This window comes from Hypanus sabinus, chromosome 1 (genome assembly GCF_030144855.1).
Source record: "Hypanus sabinus isolate sHypSab1 chromosome 1, sHypSab1.hap1, whole genome shotgun sequence".
NCBI classification, from domain to species: Eukaryota; Metazoa; Chordata; class Chondrichthyes; order Myliobatiformes; family Dasyatidae; genus Hypanus; species Hypanus sabinus.
The window spans coordinates 175,439,413-175,463,124 of record NC_082706.1 but is presented as its reverse complement, the minus strand read 5'-3'; the positions used below and the strand labels follow the sequence as shown (position 1 = coordinate 175,463,124).

General features: G+C 42.3%; 1 protein-coding gene across 1 annotated transcript in view; it reads left to right on the top strand.

The window, feature by feature from the left end:
* Window positions 1–23,712, top strand: part of ttpa (tocopherol (alpha) transfer protein) — a 66,475-nt gene that overhangs the window by 28,545 nt on the left and 14,218 nt on the right. The window contains exons 2-3 of the mRNA XM_059981880.1: window positions 10,461–10,614; window positions 12,343–12,536. Of these exons, the coding sequence (XP_059837863.1) occupies window positions 10,461–10,614; window positions 12,343–12,536 (348 nt within the window). The remainder of the gene's footprint in view (window positions 1–10,460; window positions 10,615–12,342; window positions 12,537–23,712) is intronic.

Below are 23,712 nucleotides of genomic sequence, written 5' to 3'. Positions count from 1 at the left end.
GTTGATATTGTGTACTTGGATTTTCAGAAGGCCTTTGACAAGTTGCCACACATGAGGCTGTTTAACAAGCTATGAGTCCATGGTATTACAGGGAAGATTCTACCATGTATAAAGCAGGAGGCAAAGAGTGGGAACAAAGGGAGCCTTTTCTGGCTGTCTGCCAGTGACTAGTGTTGTTCCACATGGGTCTGTATTGGGACCTATTCTTTTTACGCTATAAGTCAGTGATTTGGGTGATAGAATTGATGGTTTTGTTGCAAAGGTTGCAGTTAATATGACAATAGGTGGAGGGGCAGGTACTTTTGATGAAGTAGAGAGGTTACAGAAGGACTTAGACAGTTTAAGAGAATGGGTAACGAAATGGCAGATGGAATACAGTGTTGCAAAGTGTATGGCCATGCACTTTGGTAGAAGAAATGAAAGGGTTGGCTATTTTCCAAATAGAGAGAAAATACAGAAAACTGATGCACAATGGGACTTGGAAGACCTTGTGCAGTATTCCCTAAAGGTTAATTTGCAGGATGAGCCTGTGGTGAGGAAGGCAGATGTAATATTAGCATTCATTTCCAAAGGTCTAGAATATAAAAACAAGGATGTAATGTTGAGACTTTGTAAAGCACCAGTTTGGCCTCACTAGGAGTGATGTGAGTGGTTTTGGGCTCTTACCTTAGAAAGGATGTGCTGAAACTGGAGAGAATTCAAAGGAGGTTCACGAAAATAGTTCCAGGATTGAATGGCTTGTCATATGAAAAGCGTTTGATGACTCTGGGCCTGTATTCGCTAAGGTTCAGAAGAATGAGGGGTGACAACATTGAAACCTATCAAATGGCAAAAGGCCTTGATAGAGTGGATGTGGAGAAAATGTTTCATATAGTGGGAGAGTCTAAGACCAGAAGACACAGCCTCAGAGTAGCGGGGCGTACTTTTAGAATGCAGATGAAGGGGAATTTCTTTAGCCTGAGAGTGGTGAATCTGTGGAATTCTTTGCCAGAAGCATCTGTGGAAACCAAGTCTTTATGTATATTTAAGGCAGAGTTTGATGGATTCTTGATTGGTCAGGACATGGTAGGATATGAAGAAAAGATGGGAGATTAGGGCTGAGAGACAAATTGGATCAGCCATGATGAAATGGTGGATCAGATTTAAAGAGCTAAATGCCTCTGCATTTTATGGTCTTATGGGCTTAGCCTATCCTTAACTACTCCATAAAGAACTAAAGAGGTTACTGTCAGTAACTGTGAGAAAATGGACACAAAACACAAACGTTTGATTCTGTCCAGACAAAGAGTCTTCATGTTTAGCTGAAGCTAGCTGAGGAGCATTAGATGCAGAGGGTACAGATCCAGAGATGATGAGCATGGTGGAGACATTCCACTTTTCCTGTCAATTGCCTTGGGGATTAAGGAGGCTGCCAGACTAGTTAATTCAATGTTGTTAATGAAGTGAATGATTTGGAAGGGATGAAAAGCACAACCATTCACTTCAAGTGCTGAATTCCACAAGGTTGTTAAAGACACATGGGAAAGAACCCCACATTAGGCATGGCAGTGGACAATGGGACTGCAGAGCTGACCCACCGGAGATCAGACAAAGTTACAATAAGGGAAGTCATGGTATTTTGAATCACCAACCATCTTAAAGTCTATTGAACGGATTTGCTTGTTGGAAGATACATGATTAAGCATGACAGAACAGTATGGAACTCAATTACTCCATCACAGTCGATACAGATTGACCATAACAATTGCAGGTGGCAATCCAAATTCATTGTGTTAATGAGACTGAGTTCAGCAGCAAATCAGTATTAGTCTGGCTCCCTGAAAGATTGACTGTATGGTATTTTTTAATGACCAGTCATTGGTGATTCCATTGATTGTATATTTCTTCCATCTTTTGGAGGACCTGATGCCAGGTTGTTTCCCCTGCCATCAGTGCTGCCAGAATGTGGAGTATGCACATTTTCCCTTTTGCAGCTTGGATTTCCTCCATTGCTCTAGTGTCCTCCCACATTCCCAAAGATGTGCCCGTTGACAGAATTAGTTATACAATGTAAATTGCCCCTTGTGTGTAGGTATGATGGGGAATTTGGTGGGGCGTTGAAGGAATATGACGAGGTGAACCAGGATTAATATACGGAGATTTTTGATGGTCATTGTGGAATCAGTCGGATAAAGGTATGTTTCTATCTTTGAATCTAATCATTGTGGAATTTGTATTGTCATAATCATTCAAAGGTTAAACAAACATAGGTTTGTGAGAGTAAGCGCTCGGCATGGACTAGAAGGGCCGAGATGGCCTGTTTCCGTGCTGTAATTGTTATATGGTTATAAACAGTGGAAGTTACCAAATGCTTCAACCACTGAGGAACCATATATTACTTGTCTTCAATAGTTTGTTCATTGTGGCTTTGACAATTCATTCAAGATTTAAGATTACAAAGTAATTGTTACTGTGGTTCTGATGCAGCACAAAAAGAAACACAATAAGATAAAGAAAATTATAATTTAAAAAAAGAATAAATATATAAGATTGATTTTATGTCCATAATGTGATGTGAGGCACAGGAGAGTTGTGACTAACAGGAAATGATAAAGTAGTGAGTTTGGGTATATGGGGGGTCTGAATTGGTGGGTGAAGGTTTTGATCAGCTGTTTTGCTTGGGAAAGTAACTGTTTTTGAGTCTGGTGGTCCTGGCTTGGACGCTACTTAACATCCTCCCTGATGGGAGTGGGACAAACAGTCCATGAGCTGGGTGTGTGGGATCTTTGTCCATCCTGCTTGTTACTTCCTCAAAGAACTTTTGTCAGGCAAGATTTCCCTTTACAGAAGCTATGCTGACTTTGACTTATTTTATAATAAGTCTTTGTACCCTGAAACTTCATCCTTAATAATAGGCTCCAACATTTTCCCAACCACTGAGATTAAGCTAACTGGCTAATAATTTCCTTTCTTTTGCCTTCCTCCCTTCTTAAAGAGTGGAGTGTCATTTGCAATTTTCCAGTTCTCTGGAACCAGGTCAAATCAAGTGATTCTTGAAAGATCATGAGCAATGCACCCATTATCTCTTCAGCAACCTCTCTCAGGACTCTGGGATGTAGTCCATCTGGTCCAGGTGACTTATCCACCTTAAAACTTTCCAGTCTGCCTAGATTTTTTTTCCTTTCTAATAACATACTCACGGCGCTCTGGCACACTGCTAGTAGACTGACGCTAAATACTCATTCAGTTCATCTGCCATTTCTATGTCTCGCAGTACTACCTCACCAGCATCATTTTCCAGTGATCCAGTATCAACTCTCACCTCCCTTTTACTCTTTATATAAATGAGAAAGCTTTTAGTATCTTGCTTTATATTATCGGCTAGTTCGCCCTCATATTTTATCGTTTCCCTTCTTAGGGCTTTTTTAGTTGCCTTTTGTTGGATTTTAAACTCTTCCCAATCATCCAACTTCCCACTCACTTTTACTACATTATATGCCCTTTCCTTTGCTTTTATGCAGTCCTCTAGTCAGCCACAGTTACCTACCTCTGCCATTTAGGGACTACTTCATCTGTGGGGCATATCTATCCTGTATCTGGTGAACTATTCCCAGAAACTTCAGCCACCTCTGCTCTGTCATACCCTTCGAGTATCCTCCTCCAATCCACCTGGGCAAGCTCCTCTCTCATGCCTCTGTAATTCCCTTTATTTCATTGTGATACTGATACATGTGACTTATGCTTCTCCCTCTCAAATTGCAGTATGAATTCAGTTACATTCTGATCACTGTCTTCTAAGGGTTCCTTTACCTTAAGCTCTGTAATAAGATCTGGATTATCCAACACCCAATCTAAGATGGCCTTTCCCTGAGTATGCTCAAGCACAAGCTGCTCTAAAAAGACATCTTATAGGCATTCACCAAATTCCCTCTCTTGTAGTTCAGACACTCATCTAATCTGCCTCTTTTCTGCAATTAAAGGTAATGCTCCATTATTGGCTGGTCCGCTGGTGGCTCAGTGACAACAGCGCCAGACTCTGGAATGGAGGTTCCTGGGTTCGAATCCAATCAGGCCATTCCTAAGTACACTTTCCATCCATGCTGGGTTGAATGTTGAGCTCGCAACTTGACTTCATAAAAATAAAAAGAAAAAATACTGTGAAATGTCTGTGTGAGGAGTGGCACACCACACAGTCTTTTATTCTGTACCTGGTAAGGCATGAAAATGCCCAATACCTGACAGTCAACGTAGTCATAATAATAATAATCATCATCATCATCATCATCATCATCATCATCATGCATTATTGAGACTTAAAAATTGTCACATGAGACAGTGCATTACTGGGCAAGAAACTCTGTGTACTTTTTCCACTGTGAAGAAGAGCTGTACTAGGGAGCCTGAAATTCAGTGATGATATATTGTATGCAGAGTCACAAAGGCATTTCATCCTCAATTTATGAACACAATGGAAATGCTAGGAGCCCATGGACATGGAGGAGATGGTGGTGGTAGAGAGTGGGGAGACAAGTTGTGCTGGGAAAAGTATTCAATTGGTGATGGTCAAGCCAGAGGATAATCGAGAGGGGAGAATATCAAAGTGAGCTAGGGAGATGATCTGGGACCAAGTGAGGATATGAAAAGAGGAGCAAAAGAGTAGATGTGGAATTGAAGAAAAGTTTGGTGGCAGTGGAGAATATTGTGGATAAAGTCAATTGGGCAGAAAATTGGTACTTATTATAGAGTCTATAGAGGGCTTCTGAGACTTTGAGAAGAAGAGATGAATTGTAGGGGTAGGAAATGTCATGTCTCCTTGTAGCAGGGCAACTACTGTGGATGAGGACATAGAATAAGGCTGCATTGACTAAAACTGGCAGATATCCAGGTAATGTCAGGTCCTTTAACACCACACCATGGCTCATCCCTTCAGCTCAGGCCTTCTGTAATGTTTGTGTTCTGTGCGCTGGCGGGTTGCATGTACATTGTTTAAGAACTAGATTTGTGGCTAAGTGATAGACACTGATTGACATGTTGGGCTTCATGAGCACATGCAAAATGCTTATGGAGGGCGAGAAATTTTTCCTGGAGTGGGCAAGTACTGATTTGAGTTTGGGTAAAATTAATTTATGGTACCATTTAAACATTTGTATATGGAATATATAACATAGAAATCTGTGGCACGTGACAGGCCCTTCAGCCCACAATGTTGTGCTAACCATGTAACCTACTCGAGAAACTGCCTGGAAATACTCTAGCGCATAGCCCTCTATTTTCCTAAGCTCCATGTACCTACCTAAGAGTTTCTTAAACGACCCTATTGTATCCGCCTCTACCACTAACACTGGCAGTGCATTCCACGCACCCACCAATCTCTGTGGAAAAACTTACCTCTGACATCCCCCTTGTACCTATTTCCAAGCACCTTAAAACTAAGCCCCCTCGTGTTAGCCATTTCAGCCCTGGGGAAAAAGCCTCTGGCTATCCACATGATCAATGCCTCTCATCATCTTATACATCACTCATCCTCTGTCACTCCAAGGAGAAAAGGCCAAGTTCACTCAACCTATTCTCATAAGGCATGCTCTTCAATCCAGGCAACACCCCTTTAAATCTCCTCTGCACTCTCTCTATAGTATCCACATCCTTCCTGTAACATAGTACTCCAAGTGGGGTCTGACTAAGGTCTTTTACAGCTGTAACATTACCTCATGGCTCTTGAACTCAATCCTACAGTTGATGAAGTCCATTATACCATATGCCTTGTTAACAACACTGTTAACCTGTGCAGTAGCTGGAGTGTCCTATGGACATGGAACCCAAGATTTTGCTGAGCCTCCGACTTGCCAAGAGTTTTTCCATTAATATTGTGTTCTGTCTTCAAACTTGGCCTACCAAAATGAACTACTTCAAACTTATCTGGGTTGACCTCCATCTGCCACTTCTCAACCTAGTTTTGTATCCTATTGATGTCCTGCTGTAACCTTGACAACCTTCCAGACTATCCACAACACCCCCAACTTTTGCCATTAGCAAGCTTACTAAAGCACCATTCTACTTCCTCATCCAGATCATTTCTAAAAATCACAAAGAGGAGGGATCCCAGGACAGATCCCTGCAGAACACCGTTGGTCACCGACCTCCCTGCAGAATACTTCTTCTTCGGCTGTCCATTTATTTCAATATTGACTGTGCTGAGTTTAGTCTCTGCAGGCATGTTTATGGGCCACAAGACCAGCAATGGATCGGCACTGTTTCCCACATCGGTTGCATCTGTGATTTGACTGGTCTAGCACCGAATTTCTGCATTCATGACCTGCTTCATATTTCTTCTGCCTTTTCTCCTCGATAGCTGGGATTGACTTCCTGACAATGCAGTGCCAACTTCTTCTGTCCAAAGCATCTTTCTCCCAGGTGTTGACATTAATGTCAGTGTTCTTCATATGGTGCTTGAGCACATCTTTGTACCGCAGCTTTTGACGACCATGTTTCCTCTTTCCTTCATGTAGCTCGCCACAGAAAACAGCTTTGGGTAAATGATCATCACTCATTCTTGTGACATGACCAGTCCAACGCAGCTGAGAAGCTGTGATGAGCAATTCTGCCCCAACTGTCCCAGCATGTTTGAGCATCTCCACATCTGGTACCCTCCCTTGCCACTTGATGTGTAATATTTGGTGTAAATGCCTGAGTTGTGTTTTGGTCAATTTCTTGATGTGCTTCCAATACAATATCATCGTTTCAGTTGAATAAAGCAGAGATGGTAAAACAGCTGTGTTACACACTTTGACCTTGGTTGCCATTTTAATGTTGTGGCGAGATCAAAGTCGCTTCTGCAAAGCACCAAAGACTTTTGTAGCTGATTGAATTCTCCTCTCAACTTCCAGATCTGATGAGTTGTTGTTGGTCACAGCACTTCCTAAGTATGTGAAAGAGTCAGAACTTTTCAGTGCTACCCCATTGACCGATATGACTGGTGGTTGGGTCTCACTGGGACTACACAGAGGAGGAGGCTGGTACAGAAGTTCAGTTTTGGAGACATTGATTCTTAGGCCAAAAAGAGTGGCAGCAAATGAGAAGTGGTGTACAATTTCTTGAATCACATTAACATCAGTAGCAACCAGGGCTGAGTTGTCTGCGTACAAAAGCTCTCTGACTCATATCTCTCTTGATTTGGTTGAAGCTTTGAGTCTTGACAGGTTGAACAATTTTCCATCTGAATGAGTCCTGATGTACACACCTTTGTCCAAATTATGGTATATTATTTCCAAAACTGCAGCAAGACATAGTGTGAACAAAGTTGGAGCAAGAATGCATCCATGTTTTACCCCATGGTTGATGGTGAAGGCTTCACTGACATCCCCTCTGATAGATACTTTGTCAGGCATGTTTTCGTGAAACAACTTGATCATCGTAACCAGCCTATCTTTACAGCCATAAGTTTTGAGCACTCCCCAGAGCGTTTCTCTGTCCACCGTATCAAATGCTTGTGAGAAATCAACAAAGACAATGTACAATGGTTGCTGCTGTTCTATCACCTTCTCCTGGAGTTGCCTCAAAGTAAAAATCACATCAGTGGTTGCTCTTTAGCCCTAAAGCCACATTGGCTTTCAGGAAGCACATCTTCCGAGATGATCTTGAGCTGGTTGAGCAGTACCTTCCCCATAATCTTGCCAGCTGTGGACAGAAGGGAGATTCCTTGGTGGTTTCCACAAACACTACGGTCGCCTTTCTTTTTGTAGATGATGACTATCAGCGCATCTTTGAAGTCCTGAGGGAGACATTGATTCTGCCAACAAGCATTATATAAGTTTAACTGTTCAGTCTTCAGGGCAGGACCATCATGCTTCAGTACATCTGATGGAGTGCCATCTTGCCTGGGTGCTTTACCACTCCTGGTACCTTTTAAAGCCTTATTAAGTTCTGTTATAGTGATGAGTCCATACAGCTCTTCTCTTACCGGTCCAGCTCTGAGCCTTTCACGTGCATTGTGGTCAGCTGCACCTTGTTGGTTTAAAAGGTTACAGAAGTGTTCCCTCCATCGCTCAATGATGTCTTTCCTGTCAGTGCATAGCTTGCTCCCATCTGCAGTTTTTACTGGGGCCACTGTATTGCTTCTTGGACCATAGATAGCTTTCAGTCCTGAGAAGAGCCCGTGGTAGTCATTCCTGTCTGACATTTCTTGCAGTTCTTCTGCTTTCTTATTCCACCAGTTGTTCTTCATAGCCCTGATCTCCCTTTGAACTTTGGCTTTCATGGCCTTAAACGCTGCTTTGCTTCTTTCAGTGTTCTCTTTCAAGTGACACATATAAAGCCTTTGTTTCATCTCCAACAGTACTTGAATTGAATCATTTTGTTCTTGAAACCAGTCAGGAGTTTTGCTCTTAGGGTGGCCAAGCACTACACTTGCAGTTGAATGGATGGTTTTCCTGAGCTGCTTCCAGCATTCTTCAATATTGGTTGGGTCACTGAGAGGGTCTTTGTCTTCGTGGAGAGATAATGCCAATGCTGTGACAAGTCTCCTCTGATGTTCCTCACTGGCCAACTTGTCGGCCTCCAATTTCTTGGGTGCTTCACTAGGGATTTTTCTACTTGGCATCAGCAGTTTAAGTCTAAGTTGTGATCGTACCATGTAATGATCAGATGTGCACTCTGCTCCACGCATTTCTTTTGTCGATAGAACCTCTGGCATATCTGCTCTGTGAGTCACAACATAGTCAAGCAAATGGAGATGCTTTAACCTTGGGTGCATCCAGGTGAAGTAGTTCTTTTCAGGTTGACAAAATAAAGTAACACACAATTCCCTCTGAGCACAAAAGTTTAACATAAGGTCACCATTGGTGTTCTTTTTGGCTTTACCAAATTTGCCAATGACATCTTCATAGGGACTGTGATCCTTGCCTACCCTGGCATTGAAATCCCCCAAGATGAGCAACTTGTCTGCCCTAGGGACATTATCAGTTACTTTAGCCAGTTCCTGATAGAAGGACTCCTTGTCTTCGTCAGAATATGCCATGGTTGGTGAATACACATTGATCAATTCAAGAAATGATCCTTTCTGATGGGAGCACGTAGTCGCATGATACTTTCAGATATCCCTATCGGAAGTGTTTGCGATTTGCTAGCAATCTTGTTGGAAATAGCAAGGACCACACCTGAATCTTTCCTTTCATTGGTTTTCCCAATCCAAAAGAAAGTATGAGTATTTTCTTGGATCTGGCCTTGTCTTTCAATCCTTGTCTCTTGGAGCGCAGCAATATCAATGTTGTATCTTGCCAATTCCTTAGCTATCAAAGCAGTTCTCCTTTCCGGTCTTGAGTCATTATCCAGCATTGTTCGCACATTCCATGTGGCAACAGTCAGATTCATCTTCTTAAACCTCTTACCGCAGTGGTGAAGACCCACGGCTGCGGTGAGCCAGCCAGGTGAGATCTGAGCAAGCTTTCTTTACCCCACCTTTTCTAGGGGCTTCCCCTTCCAGGGCGGGCAGTGCTATCCCTAAAAGGGGCTGCCCTGACACTCACATAACTGCCTAACCCTGTTGTGGCTCAGAAAACTCAACAAGGTAATGACCATCTTATGTGAGCCGCCTATGTGCCGAGTTCATGCTAGCAGCTTCCTGCTTCGTCACATGACCTTCACCGCCACAGGGCTTTCCACCATCCAGAAACTCTGCTCCAACATGCCTTGCACAGTAATAAGACAGATGGTGTTGTGCCCCCACTGTACGGTCTCTCTGGGCTTCCAACTCTGAAGATAAGTACAGTGGAGATTCGTTCTCTGGCAGGTCTAAACTAGCCGTGAAGGTGATGTTCAATCGGTATCCTACTAGACTAGATCTAGTAGTAGAATCCTGGTTAGCTAAGTCAAGGAGGTAAGCATGCCTTTGCTACTTTGTAGGTTATGCCTCTTCAGACAAAGGCTGCACCCAGTGAGGACGCTGGCAGCAGTGCATCTGATGGTGTCTGTGCAGATGAATCCAAAAGGGTCGATGGTACAGCCACCTTGGTGGCATGCGGAGGAACCAGAGTGCTGGTCAACGGATGGCATCACTAGACTAGTTAGTTGTCACTGCGGGGCAGCGTCCTTATCCACTAAGTCTGTTACACTCCTGTGTACCACTTAACACCAGATTTGGAAGCCCAGAGAGACTCTGCAGAATATGAACCATCTGCAACCACCCTTTGCCTTCTGTGGGCAAGACAATTCTGGATCCACAAAGCAAGGTCTCCTTGGATCCCATGCCTCCTTACTTTCTGAATGTGCCCTGCATGGGGAACGTTCTACTGAAATCCATATACACTGTATCACTGCTCTACCTTCATCTGCATGAGGAATTGTGCATTAAGAAAGATAACTTCCAGAGAGACATAATAACAGTGAATTTTTAAAAATAAACGTAAATATTTGGCATTACTTTTCAATTATTCAAGGAGTGAGGAATTTTGTTGCCCAAATAAAACCTTTCCACGTTGACTTCACAGTTACTGTCAAACTACCATAAATGGAGAGCGGAATGCCCTGAGATCAGTGCAGACCTGAGGCCATCATCCATCATAGGTCTCCTTAAGGCTGGTTACCATGCTGTTTTGAGGTCTCGTGATTCTAGTGGAAGCAGAGTTTTGATATACAAAATTGGTAAGTACTGTATCTTCCCTTTGATTCTATAATTAAAGAAGCTCATTGTACTGCACATGAGTCCCATTAATCTGTATTCCCTAGTCTTCAGGGGAATACTTTGCTAAATAAATGAAGCGTTGATATGAGGAATGTACAAAGAAATATCCTACTTAGCATTAGAATGATTACAAAACCAATGTTGATTTTTTTTCCCCTTTCAAGATTCTGTTATTTTGAGTACACTAGCAGTTTTGTTGTACTGTTCATGGAGACATCATTTTCATGCATTGTATTTTTCCCCATGCCATCTCCTGGTTAAACCAGCAATACACTGCACCTCTGTAGTTTTTGGAATTATTACATTTATTATTTTTTATTTGAATGAAGCATGTAACATGAATATTGCTAAGGACATTTAGTGATCGCTTTATTGTTCAAATCACTTATCAGCTTCTAGCTTGTACTTCTTCATCTCCCCCCACCCCCACCCTGCCACCTTCTGATTCTGGCTCCTTCCCCTTTTCTTTCTAGTCCTGATGAAGGGTCTCAGCCTGAAACGCAGGCTCTTTATTCCATCCACTAAATGCTGCCTGACCTGCTGGGCTTCTCCAGTACTTTGTGAGTGTTGCTCTGGATTCTTTATGAGCATATCTACTGTTGCATGGTTTGTCTTTCTGTTTTTCTGGGAGCTATAAGTTGTGGTCATAGGTTGCACATTATTAGTTCACCTTGTTTTTTCACTGGTGAGGCAGAAATGAACATTGCAAATGTTGGCTGCAACATTTCATGGGGAAATAATACAAGAAAAGCATTAGCTACCTTAAAGGGGTTTGCAGGCAGAGGTTGCAGTGGGTGGGACTCCTATCAGAAATGGTCAGCATTTTTCAAAGCACTTAAAAAACAATGGGTATTTAAACATAAAACACATAATTATATCTGATTTCTCAGCTTATGTATTAGGATGTCACATGAAGAGAGTTTATATTGCCTTCTCCATTCTATTAACCAACATAAACATTTCATGTATCTCAACATTTCTCTGCACTTATCCAACTGTATGAATCTCGTTGAAGGCCATTACTGTCTTCTAAATTTCATTAAAACTCTAAATGGTAAAATATGTATATTTGGAAATTCTGGCTTGTACATCCAAATCATAGCCATTAACACATACCATATTTTAATAAAATTGGCTGCACTACTAACTCCTGAGGAAGCTGACTGTACCCTTCCCTCCAGTGTGAACACTTCTTCTCTATTATTCTATCCTGCTACTTAACAAACTTCCTATTCGTGTTGTTGCAGCCCTTGTTCTAGCCTTCAATCTCTTTGACAAGCCCAGTGTACCCAATTAAGTGAAAGGGGCCGTGCCAAAGTTGAGGATCTGGAAGCAAGTCTATCTGGCCACTTGGTTCAGCCTGACTGAGCCTCCTCCTGACTTCCAGTAGATTCTTGACTTCTGCATTACAACTCCTGGTTGCAGCTCAACTTGATCCTGGCAGTCATGTTGGTGTTGTAAGGTAAGGATGTCTTGAGATTGTGTGAAAATGGAGCTGGAGATAAATAATGGATGGAATTAGAATCATGTCTGATGTTCCTCACAGGTTACCAAACAGTGGAGATCAAATAGAAAGGGAAATCTGAAGCAGTTCTATTAGATAATATTGAGTGAATTTATCTTTTCTAAGTGAGGTTGAAATAAAGGAAAATGACTGGTATCTGATCACTATCCATTTCTTTTTCTAGGACATTGGGATCCCAAGCTGTTTTCAGTCTATGAAGTATTTCGTGTCAGCCTAATCACATCAGAACTAATTGTGAAGGAGGTCAAGACACAACAAAATGGTGTAAAGGTTATCTTTGATCTCTCTGGATGGCAATTTGCTCACGTTTTGCAGATCAATCCAATAGTTGCTAAAAGAATTGCTGCAGTAATTGTAGTAAGTTTTTTGTCTTTGGTTAAATTTTGAATTAAAGGTTTGCTTTATAACCAACCACAGTGACAATAGTCACATTTTCTACCATTGAATACTTGCAGACTATGTTCAGTTTCACATTGCACCCAGATTTTTTTCTGAAGCTTGCAACTAAGTATTAAAATCCAATCATTGTAGAAAATTTCTCAGCAAAAAGGGCCACTTTTATCCCACCAACTTAAATTTCATTTTCTAAAACCTGAATTCGGTGAATGTGAGCAAAATTGATCAAAATATCAAATAAAAAGAACCAGTAAAATCACTATCTAAAAGATATTTGAAGATCATTCCAGCATTAGTAAATCTAGCCTACTTCAATGAAATAAGTATAATATAGATTTACTGATCAAAAACCCAGCTGAAGGAATAAAATTACTCAAAAATATGGTCTGAATTTGTTTCTTTTCCCATAGATCTAAATTAGTGTTTCTTGTATGCTAGAATGCATTTAGCTAAACATTTGTTAAATCCTAAACAATTGTTGGACCTCTTAACATATTATGCTAAAAAGAAATTAACAATGTTTATTGTTAGATCTTGAATTACGTTAGATCTTCTTCCCCAGAATTAATGCACTGTAACCTAGAAGGAAATTCAATCTACCATTTTTGGCTGCCGTACTTGACTCAGCTAGGAAGGATGCAGAATTCCTCATTATAATTATCACTTCTAAGTAATCTTAAAAAGTATTTTGGAAAACTTTAAAAACTCTTTGATAAACTTAAGTTATGATTAAGTGCTACATTTTTATTACCTGTGCATGAGAGTGATTACAACTCAAAGTGGCAATTTTTATCCCTGTGGAACTTACAGTGCAAGGTGAAAACAAGAAATTCTTTGAAAATGAACAAACGTAAATCTGTAACGTACATAACCCTCGGGCTCCCACAGCTCGTGGTCGTCTAGAGGAAACAGCCTTTGGCCCCGCCAAACTGGGAAAGCATGTTTGTGTAGATGTGTAATGTACCACTCAGTTACAAACTCACAACGCAACATATTAGACAGTACACCATACGCAATTAAATGATTGAGCTTTATGAATCTTAATCTGAATATGGGGTTAGTAATGAAAATTTTAAAAAGGCCCAATTCAAGGAAAAGTTCAAAAGTTCACGTTGGAGCTCACTCAGTAGTCATTCTTCCACCATTGGTCTACTCCGAGTGTCACCGACCTTCGGACCCTCAGATCCCAGTCCACTCCGTCCGGGGGTCTACCAGCTCTCTCCACACGCATCTTCCCTCTTCGTCTCTCCTCAGCAAAGACCATGAAAAACATCCCTCCAGATTCACAAGACAGAGCAACAACCTCTGATTGGCTAACATGCATACCACAGTCCTGTTGTCTCCAGCCATAACGCAAACATTGCTGCTACAGAGAAACCGTTACCTCAGCAATGAACGTTACAGAGAAGCCATTAGATTAGCGGTAAATCCTTACAGATATATATTGTAGGAACACCAGGTACAACTATTCTACTTTTATCACTAAATATAAAATTATTAGTTCTTCAAATGTGAAATTAAAGGCAGCATTGATAGTATATGTTTTACTTAAACATAGATGAGAAACTGCTAACGCATTGAGGTTTTTTGGTGTTATGCAATGGAGAAAATGATTGAGGTGTGTGTTCTACTTGAAAGAAGAATCAAATAGTAATGTAGTGAGTAAAGAGATCAGGCTTGCTAGAATGACAAAACATGTGTATCAAGATGTGTCCTCAGTTAGAATGAAGCATTCAAGTCCCTTTTGTGCCAACCCCATGCTAAGTGTATTCTTTGAATAATGAGGTGGCCTACAGGGAAGAAGTCATCTCTCTGACACAGAGGTGTCAAGAAAACAACGTCAATGTCACAAAGACAAAGGAGCTAGTTGCAGATTACAGGAGAAATGTAGATGGGCTAACCCCTATTGACATCAATGGATCTGTGGTTGAGAGGGTGAACAACTTCAAGTTCCTCGGCATCCACATCACCGAGGACCTCACTTGGTCTGTACATACCAGCTGTGTGGAGTAAAAGGCACAACAGCGTCTCTTTCACCTTAGACGGTTGAGGAAGTTTGGTATGGGTCCCCAAATCCAAAGAACTTTCTACAGGGGCACAACTGAGAGCATCCTGACTGGCTGCATCACTGCCTGGTATGGGAACTGTACCTCCCTCAATCACAGGACTCTGCAGAGAGTGGTGCGGTCAGCCCAGCGCATCTGTAAATGTGAACTTCCCACGATTCAGGACATTTACAAGGGCAAGTGTGCAAAATGGGCCCATAGGATCATTTGGGGACCCAAACCTTCCCAACCACAATCAATTCCAGCTGTTACCATCCAGGAAGTGGTACCGGAGCTTAAAAGCCAGGACCAACAGGCTCCGGAACAGCTTCTTCCACCAGGCCATCAGACCAATTAACTCACTCTGATTTGAGTGTACTCTATATTACATTTATTATAAATTACTGTGATTGCACATTGCACATTTAGATGGAGATGTAACATAAAGATCTTTACTCCTCATGTATGTGAAGGATGTAAGAAATAAGGTCAATTCAACATTCATCGTCCCAAGCTTAACAGGCCAGGGAGTATTTGATTGTCTAAGTGAGGAACACCATGTAAAGAATAGGATGATTTAATGAGGTGAACAAAATCTGCAAAAATTTTACTGGGGCTAAAAAGGAGGTAAACCTAGTGGCAGATGAATGCAGATATAAAATTTATGAAAAATGCAGAAACCTATTTTAATGCACTAAGTTGATATGATCTGGAAGATACAAACTGAACAGTAATGGCAGTGGATCCAATAATAAACTTCTAAAAGGGAGTTAGCGAAGAAAGGTGCTGGAAATAGAACATAGAACAAAACAGCAGAGGAATAGGTCCTTCGATCCACAAAGCTGTACCGAGCAACTTAGTAATCAAATGGCCAACTAAACTAATTCCTTATGAGAACACAATGTTCATATCCTTCCATTTTGCTACTTTCATGTGCCTATCTAAACATCTCTTAGAAGTCTCTAATGTATCTGCCTCTACCACCACCCCAGGCAGCACATTCCAGACACCCACTGCTCTCTCTGTTTAAAAAAATGTCCCTTGTATCTCCTTCAATATTATTCCCCCCCCCCCACCTTAAATGTATGTTCTCATGTATTAGACCTCAACTCTGGGAAAAAGATACTGTCTGTCTATCTATGCCTCTCATGATCTTATCAACCTCTATCAGATCTCCTCTCAGCCTCTGCCACTCCAGAGAAAATAACCTAGGTTTATCCAACCTCTCATTATAGCATGTGCTCTCTAATCCAGGCAGCATCTTGGAAATCCTCTTCTGCACCTTCCTCAAAGCCCCAACATCTTTCCAAAAATGGGGTGACCAGAACTGTATGCAATACTCCAGATGTGGCCTAAGTAGGGTTTTATAAAGCTGCAACATAACTTCCTGACTTTTGAACCCAATGTCTCAACTAATAAAGGCGAGCATAACATATGCCTTTGTAACTACCCCATCAAGCTGTGCAGCCACCTTCAGAGACCTATGAACTTGGACCCAAAGATATCTCTGCTCATCAAAACTGTTAAGGGTTTTGTCTCTTTACATTTGACCTATCAAAGTGCAACACTTCACATTTGGCTGGGTTAAATTCTATCCGCCATTTCACCATTCATATCTGCAACTGATTCATATTCCACTGTATTTCTTGCCAGTCTTCTATGCTATCCACAAGACCACCAATCTTCATATCAATAGCAAACTGTCTAACCCACCCACTAACATTTTCATCCAGCTTATTTATTTACATCACAGTCAGCAGAAGTCCCAGTACAGATTCTTGTGATAAACCAGTAATCACAGACCTCCAGCTAGAATAAGTCTTTTCAACTACCACACTCTGTTTTCAATGGGCAAGTGAGTTCTGAACCCAAACAGACAATTAACCATTGATTCCAAGCATCTTAATCTTCTGGATGAGCCTCCCATAAGGGACTTTGTCAAACCCTGCCTTACTAAAATCTAGGTAGACAATATCTGCAAATCGACCTTTGTCAATCATTTTCATCACCTCATCAAAAAACTCAATCAAATTAGGAAAGCTTGACTTGTCCTGCACAAAACCATGCTGGCTGTCCCTAATTAGGCCGTGGTGCTCCAAATGCTCATTCATGCAAACTCTAAGAATGCTCTCCAGTAGCACATTGGTTTATAGGTTCCAGGATTAACTCTGATTTTCTTCTTGATCAATGGAACAACATTGGCAACTTGCCCGTCCTCTGGGACCTTGCCTGTGACTAGAGTGGATACGAACATATTTATCAAGTCTCCATGTACTGTATTTAGTATTTTAGTAATATTTGTGAAATGTAAATAAATTGTTTGATTAGGCATTCTTTGTTTACATAATTCATTATGTTAAAGTACACATGCATCCCAGCTCCTTTTTTTTTCCATAGAACCATAGAACATTACAGCACAGAAGCAGGCCTTTTGGCCCTTCTTGGCTGTGCTGAACCATTTTTCTGCCTAGTCCCACTGACCTGCACCTGGACCATATCCCTCCATACACCTCTCATCCATGTACCTGTCCAAGCTTTGCTTAAATGTCAAAAGTGAGCCCGTATTCACCACTTCATCTGGCAGCTCATTCCACACTCCCACCACTCTCTGGGTGAAGAACCCCCCCCCCCCAATGTTCCCTTTAAACTTTTCCCCCTTCATCCTTAACCCATGTCCTCTGGTTTTTTTTCTCCCCTAGCCTCAGTGGAAAAAGTCTGCTTGTATTCACTCTATCTATACCCGTCATAATTTTATATACCTCTATCAAGTCTCAACACATTCTTCTACGCTCCAGGGAATAAAGTCCTAACCTATTCAACCTTTCTCTGTAACTCAGTTTCTCAAGTCCCAGCAACATCCTTGTAAACCTTCTCTGCACTCTTTCAACCTTATTAATATCCTTACTGTAATTCGGTGACCAAAACTGCACACAATACTCCAAATTCGGCCTCACCAATGCCTTATACAACCTCACCATAACATTCCAACTCTTATACTCAATACTTTGATTTATAAAGGCCAATGTACCAAAAGTTTTCTTTACTACCCTATCTACCTGTGATGCCACTTTTAGGGAATTTTGTATCTGTATTCCTAGATCCCTCTGTTCTACTGCAATCCTCAGTGTCCTACCATTTACCTTGTACGTTCTACCTTGGTTTGTCCTTCCAAAGTGCAATACCTCACACTTGTCTGTATTAACCTCCATCTGCCATTTTTCAGCCCATTTTTCCAGCTGGTCCAGATCCCTCTGAAAGCTTTGAAAATCTTGCTCACTGTCCACTACACCTCCAGTCTTTGTATCATCAGCAATTTTGCTGATTGTGGTGACCCACTTTCTGCGCAGACGAACCGGCTCACAAATAGCCAGCGCGCGGGGAGAGACTTTGGTAATGCACCTCTGACGTCATTTCCGTGGGCGATTAAGTGCCAGCGCCGCGAAGTTTGAATAAACTAGTCTCAAAACAACTTGCCGACTGCATATCGTCTCTAGCTCTGTATGTAGTACAGCGCTACGTTGGTGACCCCGACGGTCCAAATGGGATTTGGACCAAAGATGACCAACTCTTCATCTGTTCACGCAGTTTTGCTAAAACTGCCGACTTTCTGGACACTGTGACCACGCGTGTGGTTTAGCTAAGCAGAAGCTCAGTTCCAGATTCGGCAGATATCCTCTGATTCCACGCGTTACTATCACGTGGTGAGCACCCTTGACCAGGAGACGGCCGCCCAGGTTGCAGATTTCATACGGTCGCCCCCGGAAGAAGGCAAATATGAAGCATTCAAAGCGCTGCTCATTGAGACCTTTGGCCTCTCACAGCGTGAGCGAGGTGCCCGCCTGCTGCACCTGGACGGTTTGGGAGACAGACTGCCGTCAGCATTGATGAATGAGATGACGGACACAAGCCATGCCTCATGTTCGAGCAAGCGTTCCTAGAGCAACTGCCCGAGGACATACATCTGCTGCTGGCCGATGCAGATTTCAGTGACCCCCGGAAGGTGGCGGCCCGGGCTGACATGCTGTGGAAAGCCAAGAGGGGGAGTGTACCCTCATTATTGATCATGAAGCACAGTGTCCATTATCAATCCACAGGAAGTTGTTCCACTAACACCAGCAGCATGAATACAGAGATGGGATCTGTTTTTTGGAGGACACAGTTACAAGATTGAATTCAAGAGAACAACTAGTTATGGAAATGTTGACGGATTGTCCCATTTACCCTTGCAAAAGGAATTACCTGAAAAATTTACAACATAGACCCTTCTCTTGATGTATCCTCCTAATGTGAATTGGAAGTCTCCCTCTACAGCAGAGATTATCCAAACGGAAACCAAAATGGCTGCAATGTGCAGCAGAAATTCCAGTTCCCCTATCTCTACCAGCACCGGGATGAACTTACCATTAACAGGGGTTGCCTTATGTGTGGATTGAGAGTTGCTGTACCATCCAAGCTAAGATCTGAAATATCGGAGGAGCTACATGCTGGTCATATAGGCATGGTCAAAATGAAAGCATTGGCTTGAAGGATAGTCTGGTGGCCTGGGATGGATCAGCAGATCAAGCAGCTTATGATGTACTGTTTGGGATGCCAATACGTCCTGAAGATTCCAAGAGTAGTGCCCCTCTGTCCCTGGGAGTAGCCTGCATTGCCCTGGCAGAGGGTTCAGGTGGACTTTGCCAGAACATTCATGGGCATAAATTTTTTTTGTAGTAGTGGACGAAGCTACAACGTGGCCAGAAGTGTCCCCAGTAGATTCCACAAAAGCCTCACACATTGTTGATGTGTTGAGAAGCCTCTTCGGAAGGACTGGAGTTCCAGAACACTTAGTCAGTGACGATGGACCACAGTCAGTCCTGAAAGCGAATGGAATAAGACATATTACATCTGCACTGTACCACCCAGCTGCTAATGGATGCATGGAAATGTTTGTCCAGAGTCTAAAGAATGCATTACAAGCAATGCAACAGAGCACACTGCACTGACAGTGAATCAGAATCTCACCAATTTCCTTCTTGCATGTCGCAATGCAGCACACTCCACGAACAAGAACTTACCTGCTATGCTGTTCCTGGGTTGTCCCTTGCACTCACGCTTGGATCTGCGTGAATTTCATGTGTACGTATTTTCAAATCATGTTTTTCATATTCAGTGTGAAAGAAGTTTTGAAAACCTGCTAGCTTTTGGACAATGGGTGACCATTTGAAAATCCTTTGTCCAGAGGATGATTGGAAGGATGCTGTTGAAGAAGCATCATCTAGTAGGAGGCATGCATTTATCTCAACAGAGCAGCAGATAGGGAGACAGGTTCTGGAAAGGAGTAATAATAACAGAGTTGTTGTGGTGGGAGATTTTTATTTCCCAAATATTGATTGGCATCTCTCTAGAGTGAGGGGTTTAGATGGAGTGGAAACATAGAAACATAGAAGCATAGAAAATAGGTGCAGGAGTAGGCCATTCGGCCCTTCGAGCCTGCACCGCCATTCAGTATGATCATGGCTGATCATCCAACTCAGAACCCTGTACCTGCCTTCTCTCCATACCCCCTGATCCCTTTAGCCACAAGGGCATATCTAACTCCCTTTTAAATGTAGTCAATGAACTGGCCTCAACTGTTTCCTGTGGCCGAGAATTCCACAGATTCACCATTCTCTGTGTGAAGAAGTTTCTCCTCATCTTGGTCCTAAAAGGCTTCCCCTTTATCCTTAAACTGTGACCCCTCATTCTGGACTTCCCCAACATCGGGAGCAATCTTCCTGCATCTAGCCTGTCCAATCCCTTTAGAATTTTATACGTTTCAATAAGATTCCCCCTCAATCTTCTAAATTCCAGCGAGTATAAGCCCAGTCAATCCAGTCTTTCTTCATATGAAAGTCTTACCATCCTAGGAATGTGGAGTTTGTTAGTTGTGTTCAGGAAGGTTTCTTGACACAACATGTAGATAAGCCTACAAGAGGAGAGACTGTTCTTGATCTGGTATTGGGAAATGAACCTGGTCGGGTGTCAGTGGGAGAGCATTTTGGAGATAGTGATCATAATTCTATCTCCTTTACAATAGCTTAGGAAAGGGATAGGAACAGACACGTTAGGGAAACGTTTACTTGGAGTAAGGGGAAATATGAGGCTATCAGACAGAAACTTGGAAATATAAATTGGAAACAGATGTTCTCAGGGAAACGTACGGAAGATATGTGGCACATGTTCAGGGGATATTTGCGTGGAGTTCTGCATAGATACGTTCCAATGAGACAGGGAAGTTATGGTAGGGTACAGGAACCACGGTGTACAAAGGCTGTTGTAAATCTAGTCAAGAAGAAAAGAAGAGCTTATGAAAGGTTCAAAAAAACTAGGTAATGATGGATATCTAGAAGATTATAAGGCTAGCAGGAAGGAGCTTAAGAATGAAATTAGGAGAGCCAGAAGGGGCCATGAGAAGGCCGTGGTGGACAGGATTAAGAAAAACCCCAAGGCATTCTACAAGTATGTGAAAAGCAACAGTATATAAGACATGAGAGAATAGGACCAATCAATTGTGACAATGGAAAATGTGTGTGTGGAACTGATGGCAGAGGTACTTAATGAATATTTTACTTCAATATTCACTACGGAAAAGGATCTTGGCAATTGTAGGGATGACTTGCAGCGGACTATAAAGCCTGAGCATGTAGATATTAAGGAAGAGGATGTGCTGGAGATTTTGGAAAGTTGGATAAGTCACTGGGACTAAACGAGATATAACCCAGGCTACTGTGGGAGGTGAGGGAGGAGATGGGTCTCTGGCAATGATCTTTGCATCATCAATGGGGACGGGAGAGGTTCCGGAGGATTGGAGGATTGTGGATGTTGTTCCCTTATTCAAGAAAGGGAGTAGGGATAGCCCAGAAAATTATAGTCCAGTGAGTCTTACTTCAGTGGTTGGTAAGTTGATGGAGAAGATCCTGAGAGGCAGGTTTAAGAACATTTGGAGAGGCATAATGTGATTAGGAATAGCCAGCATGGCTTTGTCAAAGGCAGGTCATGCCTTAAGAGCCTGATTGAATTTTTTGAGGATGTGACTGAGCACATTGATGAAGGTAGAGCCATAGATGTAGTGTATATGGATTTTAGCAAGGCATTTGATCAGGTAACTTATGCAAGGCCTATTGAGGAAGTAAGGAGGAATGGGATCCAATGGGACATTGCTTTGTGGATACAGAACTGGCTTACCCACAGAAGGCAAAGAGTGGTTGTAGACCGGTTATATACTGCATGTAGGCCGGTGACCAGTAGTGTGCCTCAGGGATCTGTTCTGGGACCATTACTCTTCATGATTTTTATAAGTGACCTGGATGAGGAAGTGGAAGGATGGGTTAGTAAATTTGCTGATGACATAAAGGTTGGGGATGTTGTGGATAGTGTGGAGGGCTGTCAGAGGTTACAGCGGGACATTGATGGGTTGCAAAACTGGGATTCAACCCATATCAGTGTGAAGTGGTTCATTTTGGTAGGTCAAATATGATAACAGAATATAGCATTAATGGCAAGACTCTTGGCAGTTTGGAGGATCAGAGGGATCTTGGGGTCTGAGTCCATAAGACACTCAAAGCTGCTATACAGGTTGACACTGTGATTAAGAAGGCATACGGTGCATTGGCCTTCATCAATCATGGGATTGAGTTTAAGAACCGAGAGGTAATGTTGCAGCTATATAAAACCCTGGTCAGACCCCATTTGGAGGACTGTGCTCAATTCTGGTTGCCTCACTACAGGAAGGACGTGGAAACCATAGAAATGGTCCAGAGGAGATTTACAAGGATGTTGCCTGGATTGGGGAGCATGCCTTGTGAGAATAGCTTGAGTGAAGTTGGCCTTTTCTGCTTGAAGCGATAGAGGATTAGAGGTGACCTGATAGAGGTGTACAAGATAATGAGAGGCATTGATTGTGTGGATAGTCAGAGGCTTTTTTCCAAGGCTGAAATGGCTAGCACAAGTTTTAAGGTGCTTGGAAGTAGGTACAGAGGATATGTCAGGGGTAAGTTTTTTATGCAGAGAGTGGTGAGTGTGTGAAATGTGTTGCTGATGGTGGTGGGGGAGTCGGAAATGATAGGGTCTTTTAAGAAACTCTGGAGGGATACATGGATCTTTGTAAAATAGAGGGCTATGGGTATGCCTAGGTAGCTCTAAAGTCAGGTCATGTTCGGCACAGCTTTGTGGGCTGAAGGGCCTTTGTGGGCTGTGGGCTGAAGGGCCTGTATTGTGCTGTAGGTTTTCTATGTTTCTATGTTTCGTATTTAAAATGGCAGCCTGATTTTTCTGGAAGTGCCAGAGTAGACCACACACCATCAGAGAGGCAATGTCAAGTTATCTCATGTAGAAAGTGAACAACATTTAATCTCCTGCACAAGCAGGGCATTTGTTGGAAACACTACAGACTTGATCTTTTATTTTTAACTCCAACTCCTTTTGTCACCAGAAGAGCTCATCATTATTATAAAGCATCTAAATAATGCATGGAACCCTTTTATCATCCAAAACATGCTAGAACGTTATGTGCAAATGGGTTAGTCTGTAAAAGCATCAGATTGAGGTGGTGAGATAAATTTGCTGAAAAACGAGCGGCAGAACATAGGAGCAGCAGTCAACCTCCTGCCAGCCTCACCACTCACCAGATCACGCCGTAAGTCCTCTGTCAATCCACATTATCCTCAATCCCTAGATGTTTAAAAGAAACGTTTACTTCCTCTTTACATGCCTCCACAACTCCAGTCTTCATGATGCTCCAGGATTGTCAGTTCCAGCTGTTCTTCAACTTCTGCAAGAAGAAATTCCCATATGCCTCAGTTCCAATTGGTGAGCCCTAATCTTGTTACTGTATAAACAGTGGCCGCTTTATTAGACACAGGAAATAGTCTACTGCTTGGTTCATTGTGTTCCGAGTTCAGGGAGGTTCTTCTGCACATCACTGTTGTCACACATGGTTATTTGAGTTACTGTCAGCTGAACCAGTCTGGCCATCCTCCTCCGACCTCTCTCTCATTAACAACGCAATTTTTGTCCACAGAACTGCCACTCACCGGATGTTTATGTTCTCTCTTTTTCCTCTGGATGAGGTG